This window comes from Protopterus annectens, chromosome 1.part0 (genome assembly GCF_019279795.1).
Source record: "Protopterus annectens isolate FY-2018-M chromosome 1.part0, PAN1.0, whole genome shotgun sequence".
In the NCBI taxonomy this organism is placed as follows: domain Eukaryota; kingdom Metazoa; phylum Chordata; order Ceratodontiformes; family Protopteridae; genus Protopterus; species Protopterus annectens.
Window position 1 is genome coordinate 1,686,242,920 of NC_056725.1, and position 16,620 is coordinate 1,686,259,539.

The window sequence follows — 16,620 nt, forward strand, 5'->3', positions numbered from 1 at the left end:
TCGAATTCCACATAAGCGAACGGCAAAACCTTGCCCCTTTTTGACCCATGGTAGCACTGGTGTGGAGGTGTGGCACAGCCGGAAATGTTGAAATTCGACATAATTTCGACATTTAAAAATTTTCGCAGTTTTGGTTCGCTTAAATGGTTCAATTAAGTGGCCGGTCGATCATGTGTGATCGACGATATAAAGGTAAACCTATAGTCCTATGAACCTATAAATCTCTTCTTACCATATTTAAAGTCAACAGTATTGTTGATAAAAAAATCTAGTAGACACATGAATCTGTTCTTACCTTTCTCCTTGCTAAAACTAAATTATCATCATGGATCTGTTTACCACAATTAGTTATTTTTCAGTCATCACTAAATCTGACACTACTTTTCTCAAATTCTTATTCTTCATTTTTCATTTTTACTCCCTTATCTACTTTTCCGCTCATATGTTTGCCCTCTTCTTATCTCTCTTTCCTCTTCCTTCTTATGTTTTACTATCATGCTTATCTCTCTGTCCCTAACCTCATATCTTCTCTGTAACCTCAAAATAATCTCTCTCTTCCTCTTCATCTACTAAAGGAATATCTGTTATACATTAATATGTTGCAAACACTACTTTAATGTTCTCAAATTATTTCTTTGCTGTATCTATTTGTTACTTTTTTTTTCTTTTGTTTGGAGCTTTTCTCCATGGGCTTGCCACTGAAAGAGAATGAAAAAAAAAAAACAGATACCATGAAGAGCACTGAAAACACAATCACACCTGATATCACAGAAAACACTGAAAGCACAATCATAACAGACACCACAAATAGCACTGAGAACAGGGATGTGTCCAGTAGAAAGTGACCTAGGCAGCTGACTAGGGCCTGGTACTAGATGGGGGACACCACAAACAGTGCTAAAAAAACCCAACCCCCCCCCCGACTCCACTCACATCTCCCAAATCTGAATACTGTGCAGCTGCTCTGTTTTAAATGTGAAGAAGCTTCAGCCTTCAGGATGTCTCTTTCTCTCTTTCTCTCTCTCTCTGTCTCTCATTGACTCTACATTTGAGGCAATGAGAGAGAGACTTCACATTTCCTGGAACATGTCAGAATGGGGGGGGGGTATTTTTGAATCCAGAATGTCATATTGTGTCTCTGCTGAGCCATTATTCATTTGGGTCTGTGGTTGCTGACCTGTTATTTTGGGAAAGTTACAAGCTGCTGAGGTGGTATTCTGATTGCTGAGCCATTATTCTCTGAGTCCCTAGTCACTGAGCCATTATTCTGTGGGAAAGTTACATGCATATGAGCTGTTACAAGCCGCTGACACATTATTCTGTTCTGTGGGAAAGTAACAAGTAATTTTTGAGCAATTTACCATGTAAGCTATTGACAGCAGCCCTCTGGTATGTCATTTGTTACTATGGTGTGTGTGTGTGTGTGTGTGTGTGTGTGTGTGTGTGTGTGTGTGTGTGTTTTTGAAGGAAGTAGACATGTTTAGCTTTGGTCCTTTGACATACAATCAGGAGTCATTACAAATGGTTGACAGGGTTTCAAAAATGTATTACAATCTATCAGTAATGCCAGTCATTGCAGTTTCGGAATTCTTATTCTTCAGAATGCATGTATCAGATTTATGCCGTATACTTTTTTATATCCACATTTCAAGGACAACCCAGGAGGACTGTCTGATTACATGACTTGCTCAGTCACACATTTGGCAAGTGGAGATAGAAAGCATCAGACCCTGTACACTTGACTGCAGCAAGCAGCTCATGAAAAGCTTGAAGCCTTAGTCATCTTCACAAACCACTAGACCTTCATCAACTCACTGAGGGTTGCACTCAGTCAATAATGCCAAAAATTAGAGTTTCATCGCTGCTTTTCAGAAAATGCATGCCAATGCAAAACTGCTGTTCTAGTAACTTTTTAAGTGACTTGGAGTAATCTAGCTTTTATTAGTTTCTGACAGTCTTACAGTTAGTATAGAGAACCTGTGTCAAGGGTATGAATCTTGAATCTTTCCACATTCGCTTGTCTACTGAGTGACCTTGAGCAAGTCACTTAACCAAACGGTGCTTTGAGGCAATTGGGAATATCAGCTAGGATCCTTAATGGTCTTCTGGGATGCATGCTTAGTATAGCCTGTTTTGCACAGCTCCAGTTTTGGCACATTTATGTGATGCCCCTTATTAACTTTTTTTTCTGGTAAATCACTTAGGATGATAGTCAGTCAATAATGACAGTCTAGAAATTTATAGTTTTCATTGTTTAGAAAATACATGTCCATGAAACACCTGCTGTTTTGTTAATAGTTTTGCTTGTTCAGAAAATGCAAATCCATGCAATACCTGCTGTTCTGTTAACCTTTCAAGTGAATTAGAGTTGGTTCTTAAGTGTATTAAAGGTGTCTGGCACTTAGGCTATGGGTTATTAATGAACTGCTGCCTGTAGTCAATAGTGCAGGGTTTGAATATGTCCTCCTTCATTTGCTTACTGTGTGACTTACAGCATGTTACTTACCCAAACAGTGCTCCTGAGTCACCCCTGAAAATAATGCTTTGCCCAGTGGGTTTACCAGACTAACAAACGGATAAAATAATATTTAAACTTTGCACCTTTTGGGGCCTTTGTCCCCCATTATTTTTGGCTTTATTCAGAATTCTTGAGCAAAGAAGTTGAAAGGTATTTTGGTCTGTTCCTTGTAAAATGTGTGGCTTTCTGCCATATTTTTTTTGGATTACAGTTACTAATGACAGGCATGTGAGTTTCATACTTTTTATCCTAAGGAAAACGCTGGAAGAGAAGAAATATTTAAAATCAGTTCATGATTTGGGGTGTTTGTCTCTGTTTCTTGAGCAAACAGGTTGTGAAGGCATAGGAGGTGTAATAGTTTGCACTGTGTGATTCTTACAGCAGCAAGAATAAATACAGTGCTAGGCCATTATTTATGTATTTGTTCATTCATCTGATGTCACACAGACATTTGAGGTGTATGCAGCCATATGAGGGGTTGTAATTTTTGGTCACATTTGTGTGTGTGTGTGTGTGTGTGTGTGTGTGTGTGTAAATACCTGGTTTCTGCATCCTAGAGAAGTTACTTTGTAAAGGAAGGAATCAGCTGTGATATCAGGAGCATCATCATATGAGTCACATTCTTTGGGTGTGACCGTTGACTTCTGACAGTGTGTTTATTATTTGGCTGTGAATAAACTGAAAACATGAAGTATACAATTTCAATGTTAATATATTATTATTTTTTTTGTAGGCATGCAAATGAGAAATGCACTATGTTGGGCTATAACAGTTTGGTACTTTAGTACATATGAGCAAGGCTATGAGTTGTTAATGACCTGTTCTTGCCCATCCAATCTCTTTATCATTTTTTTGCTCTCTCTAACTCATTTTCCATTAGATTTTCAGTTTTCTATTTAGCTGCGTTACCACATGCCTCCTCAGTGTCATTGATGACGTTGCAGTTTTGTCTCCACAAACTTGTATTCCTGCACACAGCTCAAGGCACCTTGTGACCTGCTAAAAATTTTGGTCCCTCTGAAAGAAGACGGTCTTGAAATATGCTGGGTGCAACATCCTAAACATCAACTTTCTTAACCAACATTGATATATTGTTGCCAAAATTTGAACTCATTTTTAGCATGTTTGGATGGAAAACTAATTAAAAAGCAAAACAAAAAAAAAAACTTTTCCTCTTTCAGCCTTTAACTGAAAATCTCAAATATCACAAAAGTATGATAAGGTTGCCTGGTTGCTACCATTTGTCCTGACCAAAATATTTTGTGTGCTCTCTCAGTTTTAACATGATTTGCCAGTAAGTCGGTCCTTTTCACCATCTTGTTCTCTATGTATACCACAGAATTTCTCCATGTTTTTATCTGGAACTCCAGTTACCTGAATGTTTTCCTGTAGTCCCACTCCTCTTGGTTGATTTGTTTATTTTTCACACATTTTAACTTCACCTCCAAATGTATATGGTGTTCCTTTAGTGCTTTATTCTCCATTTGCAAGGCCAAGATGGCACCTGAATGATCATTCATTATCTCTATGACTTCATTTTTTAAAAAAAAATGTATTCTTTTGAATGGTTTATTAAAATCATCCAACTTATTATTAATGTTTTGAATTATGACCTGCACTTGATAGGGTTAAACACCCGGCAGTGTGAATATTGGCATTAGATTATTGAAGTAACAGCTCAACTTCATTTACAGAAATGGAAAAGAGGGGTTGTGCAGAGAAGGATGGAGAGATTTACTCTAATTATACATTTTAGTCACTGGATTTATGTCCCAGCTTTTGTCAAGAGCTACAACTTCCTTCTCTCTACCTATTTTGGAAGTTTTGAGTACCACAATGTGCTTTTTGCTTCTGTCGATCACTTTTATTACCAGTTTCAAACAGGCTGCCACTGTGAGACCCTTCTGTTGACATCTAGTAGAAGTAATACCAGTTTTAACTAGTTCATGCTGACAGTTTGGTAGCAATCAGGAAGTCAATCTTTTCCTGACAGTACCATCATATCATTTTTATCAACATTTTGAAAATTGCCAAAATTGTGAGGCTGCATTTGTCAGTTGTCACTGTTTTAACTACAGATTTTGAATATTCTTAATTTGTATTCCCACTTCATGAAGTAAAGTGACAGCATTTCTAAATTTTACCTAGAAGGTGATTTTGCACAGTTCTTGTGAAATCATCATTTGAGATAAAAAAAAAAATGTAGTTTTACAGTTTTGTATTTCATGAGGCAGTATATTAATAAACTTATAAAAATATCAAGGTACACGTGAAAAATAAACAAGACCAAATTGTGGCTCTATTATGGCATATAGCAGAAGTCCTGTTGTTGTTGTTGTTGTGTCTTTCGGCTTTTCCCGGTTAGGGGTCGCCACAGCAGAACTCTGGTCCTCTAATGATTGGCAGTAGATTTTTACGTGCAGAGTTGCCAGCCCTGGCGCACAGCCTTTAATGAAGGTACGCCCATTCACGCATGTCTCCACACAGAAGACGCTTTAGCTGAGAATCGAACAGGACAATGTCTAACTATGAGGCGACAACGCTACCGCAGCACCACCACCGCAGTATATATAGCAGAAGTGCATTGAAATGAAAATGTCCCAGAAATAATTTGTTATGATGGATATTAACATCTGTGCTTCAGATGTAAGGAGTTAAGAGACATCTAAAACTGGTAGCAGATAATGGTTCTACCACTACAGATAGCAAGCATGAAGCCATAAGTGTAGGGGGTATGCGTCCACAAGAAGGGATAGCAAGGGTAGTAGTGCTAAACTTTTACTTCCAGTTTTAGATGCTGGGAGACTGGAGACCTCTTAGAGACTATGAATAGGGGCGATGACAGTCTCAGAATGATAATCTCAATGTCATTATACATGGATTTGCTGAGGGCAGGAGGAAGTAAGTAGATGGTGAGACAAACTATTTTTAATGGCCATGTGGTTTAGAAAAATAAAGGATTTTTTAATTTCAGGGACAAAAGCACCAGGCAAATAAATATTCAGACGTGTCTTTCTCTGGAATGGTTGACAATCGTGTAGTGGTTATATCCCTGTGTATTTATTTGATTAGTAGCTACAGTTGTGGGTTTGGCACAGGGCTAGTTCCCATAGTAGGAGAATGGGAACAGATATGAGAACAGTGGTAACTACATTTGATATTCACACAAGGGATGGATAGTTTTCATTAGCTTCAGTAGTGATTCTGAAGGACAGCTCATCCAGTACTGCCTTACACCATTCTGACACACAAATGGGCATTGTATACCCTCCAGTGCCATTACTCAGATTACTGAATATTATACATGTTTGTGTTAGCTGGGACAGGGACTCCATTGGCTGTTGTAGTGGGAGAACTACTACTGAATCTAAATTTATATTTTACATGACTAGGGAATTAATTTCTTTATTATAGGTTCTAAAATACTCTTGGTGTCTTTGAATGACTTCAATTAGATAATTAGCTATAGAGTGATGGGGTATGGTCAGTCCCAGCATCATTAGTAGTAAGTATAGAGGTTAAACATTGACTATGAAAAATAAAATACAGAAGGCTATTTTATTGATTTCAACTTTTGTTTTAGAAATGGAAGTTGAAAGCTGCAACAGACTTGTGGGGTAATCTGTCATTATTCTGTCTGTACAGAACTGAAATAAATAAATAAATACATATGTTCATTTGAATTGCCCATTCCTTTCACGCCGGTGAAACAGCAAACTGCTGTTACCTGGAAAGATGGTGGACTTCCTGATGATAGATGAGTAGCTCTTACTGGCAGGCTGTAACATGTCTTGTTAGAGTGATGCTAAACAAAAATACTGTGCTGTGAATGTTCAGAAAAAAACATGCAAAAATATTTGAATTAGAATGCAAATGACAATGTTATTCTTCCAGCAGCGCTCAGGGATCTAGGGTGATTCGTATGCTGGTGCTATAGGATGAAGAAGAAGAATCTACATACATCATGTTTTATTTTTTAAGTCCTAGCTACAGTTTATTATTTTACCTGATGGTGAAGATCTGTTGGTTTTCTGAAGGGAGGAGTATTTGAATTTCCTTGACGAGGCAACTCAGCTGGTGGTCGTTCCAAGCTTCCTCTTTTTTCCTAGAAGTGTGAACAATGACAAATGAAAGGAAGAAAAGGAATCTTTTATTTGTAAACCTGCAACGTGAAGTTTGTGTTTTAGCAAGCAGTGACAAATATAATTGACAGTCACCAATGTCATTTAAGCAAGCCTAAGCAACAGAAAAATAAGCATTGCCCATTGCTGCAGGAGGTGGATATTTGCACTGTTTTCCAGTACTTGCCTTGTGACTTTTGCTGTCACTGTCTTGTTATTACATTAGCTCCTATGGGCTCGAATAGCCATCACAAACTGCATGCTCACTGTCCACCATAAGGATTCCTAGCTTGCGGTAGCTGCTAAAATTTTGCTAGTTTTCAGATGAAGAACATTTTATTCAAACCAGGTGTCTTACCCCTCACCTTAACTGACATTTCAAACACTAGGTCTTCTTGTGTATTTGGGTGAATGTTATTCCTAAGAAGCTGATCCAATAAAGTGAACTTGTGCATTTGTAGTTGTTTTCATGTTTAAAACAACCACTTATAACATACGTCCCTTAAGTAGGGAATTGTGGTTAGTCACTATATTCCACATTGACAGAAGCATGTGCACATAGCAAAGACAGGGATCCCTTGAAATAGTATGAAAACATTAGATTCATGTCAAAACAGTGAATTCATATACAAATGAAACCACTTACACTGAACTCAAAATGTACAAAGAGAAACTTAGATTCACAAAAAACATACCTGCAAACATGAAAACAATAAAATAAAACCAAAAATAAATAAGTAAGCAAACAAAGAAACAAACAAATAAATACAATAAACGAAACTAAATCAAACTAAACTTAAAAAAAAAAAAAAAAAGCAAGCCCATTGCCTATCCCCATACATTCTTACTTAAATATACTAACACTGCAGAAGCAAAACCATGACCCTGGGGAAAGTGCAACCACCTCTGAAAGGCTAAACTAATGTATTTGTTAGTAGCAACCTTGCACACCCTTGAGAAACACATAATTTCTGGCCTACAGTCTATTAAAGAAAACCTGAGACTACACAGAAACAGCAGTAACTTAGATGGCACGGGATTAATAATAAAGATTTCATTACAGCAGCCATTAAAAAAACTTATATGTTCTCAAAATATTAATAAGCTGTTAGGTGTAATGATAAAATATTAAGCAATACAAAAGCTGGGAGTCTGATAAAAGTAAAGTTGTCTTCCCTCATAATACGAGAGTGATAGTTTTACAAATAGTATGCGATAAAAAGCCTGCAAAGTAGGCAGAAAGAAATATGACGCAAACAAGTGTGATTAACCTAGCAAAAAATGTGTTTGCAGGACAACAAGATATGCCGTGGGCTTAAAACATTAATAAGAGTTGGCTATAATAATAGAGGCTTGCTGAATTAGCATGATAAGTTAATACATACAAAGACTCAGTTGATGGAATGGATCTAATAAAGGGAAACGGCTAACAGTGCAAAAAGAAATGGCTATCTTTCACAAGAGTACACCCTGGTCTTCTCAGAAACTGATAAGGAAACAGAAAACTGGTGAGGTCCACAATATGCTTGGAAACTGATTAAGGGACAGAAACTGATGTGGTCCACAGTAAAGCCACAGATATGCTAAAAATTTTTCAAGAAGACAAACTTAGACTGTATAAAAGTGAGTTAAAACAACTGGTTGGGAGGACATTTTTCTCATATACCGAGAGTCATTTGCAGAAGTGCTGTGTAGCTGTCAGTAATCCATGTTATAAAGAAAATGTTACTATCTCAACAGTAGTCTTTGGTCGGTCATATTAATAAATATTATATTAAGTACAAATACAGTTGTGCAGTGTCGTGGTCTGTTTGCTATTTCAACAAATCCGTGACTGCTTAAGTAAAAAGACCAAAATTTTGATAATTTTCAATAGTTCACAGATTTTTTTCAGTGTTCTTCTGTTTTGACTTTAAGTCAATAATAAGAGTATTAAAAATGTGGATGTGTTATTGGAAAAATGACTTTATACAGTAAATGCAAAGTCATGCATTAGGTTGTAAAATAATTGTGGAATATAAAGGATGTGTCAAATGATGTGGAAGTGATCTGAGAAATTCCCTGTTGTAATATTTAGCACTATATGAGGATGTTTTCACTCATTTAAAAGCAAGTTTATAATCTCCATGGTTTATATCACTCACGTTGCACTCAGTCTATGAGATGACCTCCTTCAATGGTATGTTGAAAATCTGAACTCAGTATACCAAAGTACATTCTATTGTATGGATAACTGCCAAATATATGAGCATGCATTCATTTAGTGAACTACAATTCATAATTCTGACAAGTACTTATCATTTTGATGTACATTTTTTAAACAAGCATCTTAAGATACAACTTTTATTTTTGTTCAGTGTTATTTCATACTACATTCATTTATAGCAACAACAGCACCAAAACGAGAAAAATGGAAAAACAACTCAGCAGGATTCACCAAACACGATTTAATCTGATAGAAATCTTTTTACACTCTGACGTCTCGGCCTTCGCCTTCCAGGAGTATAACACAAGTAAAACAAGCTAATCTTATATACAAGTTAAACCAATTAATTAAAGCAATCAAACAATCATCTTATTCAAAAAAATCAATCAACTAAGCAACATTTTCCAGTTAAAATCCTCATTAAGCCCATTTGGATATAGAGTTTTAAACTTTAAAATGTAAACAGTTTCTTTATACAGTAACTGCTGTTTAATTCTTAACAAATCAGTATCATTATCAGATATTTGTTCTAAAATTGATGCTTTTAACAACCTTTCATCACTATTGTGCATTTCAAAAAAATGTCGAGCAACAGGACTTTCATTCTTAACATTAATTATGTCCCTAACATGTTCTAATAATCTCACTTTGAAAGATCTCTTTGTTTCTCCAATGTAAAATTTATGACAGGGACATTTTAGTGCATAAATAACTCCCTCTGTCTTACAACTAAAACAATTATTAACTCTAAAAGGGATATCATTTATATATTCAAAATTAAAAGTAACAAAACTGCATGCTTTGCATTTACCACACTGGTAGGTTCCTTTGTGTCTAACTTGTTCTACCATTGTATCTGTAGGGATACTAAATCTACTTCGTACCAGAAGATCTTTAATATTCCTACCCCTTCTGTATGAAAATTTTAAGTTTACATTTAGCCATAATTTGACATCATTCAAGGTACTGAAATATTTCCAGAACATTGATACAATTTTAACTAATTCAGGGGTATAACAGCCATAAGTAGTAACAAAATACATAACTTCACTGTACATTTGTTTTTTTCGACTAAGGGAAAGTTCAGATCTTTTTTTGTGTAATATACTTTCTTTATTATGATTGTTAACATAGTCCCATAATTTATTAAGACTTTCATCCAAACAGGATATGCTATATCCTCTCATCAAAAAAGAATTATACACAAAATCCAATTCCTTTTTGAGAATCATTTCATCATTACATAATCTAAAGCTCCTTAACATTTCTCCATAAGGTAGAGAATTTTTAGTGTGGGGAATATGTCCACTTGTACCATGTACATATAATGTAGGGTCTTCAAATTTTCTATTTACAGAAGTTATTAATTTATGGCCACTAGAAATATCAAGAATCACATCTAAAAAAGGAATCCGTGGGCCCATAATTAAACCATCGAAGTCCAAAGAAAATCTATTGCGCTTCAAATCTGAAATAAATTCTGTAGCCATAGATTGTCCCCCTTCCACTAAAAAAATTAAATCATCTACATACCTGTAGTAATTAATAACATGTTCTTGAAAAAACTTATGTTTATAAATATATTCCATCTCAAAAAATCCCATAGCCAGATTTGCATACATGGGGGCAAAAGAAGCCCCCATGGCTGTTCCTCGTTTCTGATGATACATAATATGATTAAATTCAAAAAAATTATTAGTTAAGGAAAAATATAATAACTCTATAACAAACTCTGAAACAGGTGACTGACCCAAAAACCATCTCAATGCCTCTAGTCCAAAATCATGACTTATGTTTGTATAAAGACTTTTGACATCCACTGACAACCAATACATACTTTTATTCCACTTTATATCCTTAATTTTGTTCAAAAAATCAAATACATCTGTTAAAAAGGAAGGTAACTTTTTAACATAAGCTATCAAATAATCACGTAGGAAAATGCCTATATTTCTTAAAAAGTAGTTATGACCTGATACTATAGGGCGACCAGAGGGTTTGTTAAGATTTTTATGAATTTTAGGTAGGCAATAAAAATATGCCCTACCACAACCCTCTGTCTGAAATTTATTGTTGACATCTTTCATCTCAAAATAGCCCAGTCTAAAACCCTTTTGTATCAGATCCTTATATTGTGATATAGCCAAATGATATTTATCTACCCCACATTTTTCATAAATGTTTTTGTCATTAAGATGTTGCATACACATATCAAAATAATCCATAGTATTTAGAACAACCAACTTGTTGCCCTTATCAGCAGGTTTAAAAACAATATTATTTTTCTTACTAAGGTTCATTAGAATCTTCCATTCATGTATTGACATGTTATATTCAATATTACTCTTATTCGACATAAATTCTTGATAGCCTATTTCCAAAGAATGATTCACCATCTTGATAAAGTTAGACACCTCATAATTAGTAACCCTCGGACAAAAATTACTTTTTGAAGGAACCTTCTCAGTGTTAAGTTTAACATAAGCATTCGTTAGTTCATCCGACATACAGGAATAAAAACTATCATTTGAGCTCGACATATCAGAATCTGAATCTACACACTGGTTGTCAGTATTTAAACTAAAAAAATATTTCAGATAAAGTTTCCGACTGAATTTATACATATCCATTTGCATGTCATGCAATCTGGATACAACAGTTGGGATACATTTTAAACCTAAATTTAATACTGAAAGTTCTTCATTGTTAAATTCATAGTTTGATAAATTTACCACATAACTGTTCAACAAGTTAAATGTCACACTACCATCTCCCACGTTTGTAGCCTCCCCGTTTGGTCGGCTCTGATGGAGTGTAGTCCGAATATTCCCGTTGGCGTTTCTGCCGTGAATTGTCTCTTTGCTGTTGTGGGTATTCTGCACGAAAATTCTGTCTTAGATGTTCTGGATCCTCAGCTAATGGTAAACGTGGAAAATCAATATCCGCTCCATCATCTTCAAAAGATGTGTAACCGTTCTCTGAGGCAGACGCTGATGAATTCAAAGAGCGTACTCTGTCAGCTTCCTGTTGAAACCTCACGTGTTTACGCCCCTTGTTACGATTGGTTCTGGACACAAATGCTTTATTCAATTCGTAGTCACGTAGATCTCTTATCAATTTACCTTTTTTTCTATCTATAAGTGTCAGTTCATAATCTTTCAGTTTATCATTCATCTGTTTTAGAAACTCATCCAAAAAAGATGTAGATACACATTTAGATATGTCATTACACATTTTCTTGATATCTGCACACAGTTCTTTTTGTTTTAAACGGTCACGTTCTATAAGTATGTGAAGCCATTCTGTGGTACAATTATGAGCTGCAGCAACCCATCTCTTATGAAACATGACTTCCGAATCTTTAGAGAGATCAAAGGGTGTGGTGGGATCTTTGAAAGCCCTTAATCCCCTAGGCGTTATCTCAGTGTCAATATATCGCTGTAGACCACATATATTGAAGAAAGTGGCGGTTTCTCTAACCATTTTTTTCTCTAAATTCTCAAAAAGAACTTTGTGTTCTGCATTATCGGGCACAAGATTCTTTCTGCCCACACTGCAGAAAGGGTTAGGGAAGCGTTTTTTACGGTCATCTTCCCACTTGTCCCATAACGTATTGCCATTATCCACGCCAGTTCTAGTTGTTAATTGTCTCTCACCTCTGTCCATGGCATTGCTGACAAAATTGTCTAAAGAAAGCTGTGAGCCATCCATGGTGTCACGTAACACCCGTGGAAACTGTGCTAGCGAATCCGAAGTCATGAACCAACAGCAACAACAGCACCAAAACGAGAAAAATGGAAAAACAACTCAGCAGGATTCACCAAACACGATTTAATCTGATAGAAATCTTTTTACACTCTGACGTCTCGGCCTTCGCCTTCCAGGAGTATAACACAAGTAAAACAAGCTAATCTTATATACAAGTTAAACCAATTAATTAAAGCAATCAAACAATCATCTTATTTAAAAAAATCAATCAACTAAGCAACATTTTCCAGTTAAAATCCTCATTAAGCCCATTTGGATATAGAGTTTTAAACTTTAAAATGTAAACAGTTTCTTTATACAGTAACTGCTGTTTAATTCTTAACAAATCAGTATCATTATCAGATATTTGTTCTAAAATTGATGCTTTACATTCATTTATAGTCAGTTTCTAAACACATCACTGACTCTTTTGTAAAATGGGTAGCTTTCACATTCATGAGATACTCAGAAGGCAAAGGATACAGGGCAAGCACTGAAAAATTGTCAGAGGCATGATGTAACATTTGCAAGGAGACCTACAGGATTTTTTGCAGGGGGGTTTAAACCCAGAGGCCACCTCCATGCAGCCCCACCCACACGTATCCATTCCATTTCCCACTACTTTGCTTTTACTCCCCAGTTGCCATAAATACTGTTCAAAACTCTCAGTGTGCATACTGTTTTCTGCTTTACTTCTACAATGATTACAGATATTTGTATTTCATTTAAAGTTTTTATTTCAAAATTTATAGTACAAACACTAATAGACATTTGGTAAAGAAAGCAATACATTCTCACAATGAAAACAGACTTAGCATTAAAACTTCTCTGCCTTTGAAACTCACATTCATTGAAATGGCATTGAAATCCACATTCAAAGAAAATGCATCTGGCCTTTGGTGGATTACGTTTACCTTTGGGCTGTTTTCAAATCATAGGTCCCTTGCACACATTTTTAGGACCATGCAAAAGTTCTTTGATTCACCTTCCTTATTGTATTAAATTGTAATATATAATAAGTAAATTACATCCCTTGTATCATACTACACCACTTGTTAGAGCGTGTTTTATTGTTTTGAACATTTTTCCATTAAGCAATGAAACAAACACATATGAACCAATAATGAAGTGCCCAACATTTCAACCATAAAAGGCCACTCAAACTTCTGTCATTACAATTCACCAATATCAGTCAATATGCACAATCTCTGCAGAAGTGCAGAAGTAAAAGTCATCTGAATAATTCCACATTAAAGAGATCTGTAACTAATGAAAAGGTTGCTGCTATCAAACAACTGTACATATCAGTGTTTCATCTACAAATTCAGTGCCTGCTGCCCTTGAAGAATAAATTGCCTATGCTATATTAAAAAAATGGTAAGCTGGTCATATTGCAATAGGAAATGGATGTCAACTGAAAACAGGTTCATAGTTACTAGGCATCTCATCCAAAAGAGGACATTCTTAGGACTACAGCACCCCACCCCCTTAAAATATAACACAGTATCAGCAAGCCATCGACATGCTGTAGGAGTAGAAGTCACAGCTTTCTGCATCACAACACAAGTATACAACCTCTTGTGCTATGACCACTACTTTAAAACTCTATGCCACAATTGTGATACTACTTGCTAAACAAAACATTTGCACATTGCAAACAGACAGCATGAGCAGCAGTAAACCTCTCTTCTCTTGAAGCTCACAATTCCTTGAAAAATGCACCTGAAACTCAGTTTCCTAAAAAAGGCAGCTAGGTAGTTGGAGTAGCGGATTCAGGCTCTTATTTCCTCAAGCTAATGTATGGGGTTTGAGCCTAAGCAAATTACTAACCACCTGCTAACCCTAAATATGGCATTTCACTCTCTCTGTCTCACACACACCTTAATCTCTTTGTGCAAGAAATCTGGACAAAGCCTAAAGTAAATAGGGACAAATTTTAAATATGGCTCTCATGAACTTAGAAAATTGATAGAATAACATGATTTGTGTTAGTATGCATTTTTCTAAAAGATATGAAGTCTAAAACTCAAATGAAATGTCTGTCATTATTTAGCAGCTTCAATCCTTTTTATGAAGAAAGCAAAATATATGTGGCAAAAATCTGGACATTCTGCAAAAACCTGGACATTTGAGGGGTATGCTACCTCCCTCTTACACACACACACACACACACACACACACACACACACACACACACACACCTACCTCCCTCCTTCTTGCACACACATGCACCTCCCTCCCTCCATCTTAAACACACACACACACACATTCACCATACCTCCTGGACAACGCCTGTCATAACTGGGGGGGGGGGGACAAAGACCCAAAACTAGGAACACATTTTAAATATTGCTCTAATAAACTTAAAAAAGTTGCTAGGATAACAGGATTTGTGTTATAATGCATTTTCTGAAGGATATGAAGTCTGAAACTTAAATGCATATCATTATTTAGTAACTTTAATCCTTAGATCATCCTATTGATTTGTCAAAAAAAGACAATTTTTATGAGGAACAGATCAAAAATATAAGGCAATAATCTGGACATTCTGTGAGAGTTGACAGGTATGACACACCCACACACCCCCTACCTCGCTTTTACCCTCCATACCTCTCAACCTCTTAGAATAAGAAATCTAGAAAAAGCCACACAATGGGGGGACAAAGGCCCCAAAATAGGGACACCTTTTAAATACTGCTCTTGCAAACTTGATAGAACAAGCGTTGCATTAGTATGAATTTTCTGAAGGATATGAAGCCTAAAGATCAAATGACTTCCATTATTTTCTGACTTCGGTCCTCAATGATTTGCCAGTGATTTGCCAGAAAAACACAATTTTATGAGAAACAGACCAAAAATATTAGGCAAAAATCTGGACATTCGGCAAAAATATGGAAAATTGAGAGGTATTATCCCCTACCTCCCTCTTACACACACACACACACACACACACACCCTTACCTCCCTCGTACACACACACACACACACACACACACACGCACACATGCACACTTCCTTCTTTTACACACACACACACACACACACACACACACACACACACACACACACACACACACACAGTCATTAGTAGAGAGCATGGTAGACCTCTATGACAGAGCAGTAGAGTATTTTAGACACTGGTCTATAGTGTTGTGCATACTGATTCAGATTGTTGTATCCTGTGGTATCAGTATAGTGCATTTTCAATTTTTTATATATTTTATATGGCAAACAAAAAAAAACTGTTTAAGGCTGACTATTTTTACCCATAGGAAGTCATTTCCGGTACTGTTTCTAAGTATACATGGGTTATTATTCACTTTTTATGGATATTTCCCTTGTCTTTGAGTTGGTGTATGTAAGTTAGGGGGGATGTGGGTACTTGCCCCCCTCAGTATACCTCTCCAACCTCTTAGCACAGGAAATCTAGACAAAGCCAAAAATAATGGTGGGACAGAGGCCCAAAAATAGGGACACATTTTAAATATTGCTCTTATAAACTTAGAAAGTTGCTGGAGTAAAAGGTGTTGTGTTAGCATGGATTTACTGAAGGGTATGAAGTCTGAAACTGAAATGACTGTCATTAATTAATGACTTCAATCCTCACTGATTTGCCAGGTAACCACATACTTTATGAAGAACAAATGATATAAGGAAAAAATCTGAACATTCTGTGAAAATCTGTACAGTTGAGAGACATGCCCCTCACATTGGGAGGTGCAGGGGGTTTACCCTCTTAGGGAGTTTTCATCCCTTTTACTTTCAGGTATTCTTTTCTCCTTTCTGACATGTCGACAAGTAGGAAGTTGATGTTTTATAGTAGAACCTTTCTATAGTGATCAGCATCTTCTATGTAGAAGTAATTGCCCATGTTACTGAGCTAAGAACTACAATAATCTTGAATAAGTCTAGCAAGAAAATAAATAGATCTAGCTGATGGAGCAGCATTTTAAGTACAATCTAAAGGAAAACACTTTGCTTGCTTTACAAAAAAGTCATATCCTGTACTGACCCAAAATGTCAGAATA

The 16,620-nt window shown here is 36.1% G+C and overlaps 1 protein-coding gene across 4 annotated transcripts in view; it reads right to left on the reverse strand.

Moving 5' to 3' along the window:
- Nucleotides 1-16,620, reverse strand: part of GRAP2 (GRB2 related adaptor protein 2) — an 874,362-nt gene that overhangs the window by 60,583 nt on the left and 797,159 nt on the right. For all 4 annotated transcript variants that reach the window (XM_044068624.1, XM_044068600.1, XM_044068617.1 and 1 more), the window contains one exon: nucleotides 6,525-6,623. In XM_044068624.1, coding sequence (XP_043924559.1) covers nucleotides 6,525-6,623 — 99 coding nt within the window. The remainder of the gene's footprint in view (nucleotides 1-6,524; nucleotides 6,624-16,620) is intronic.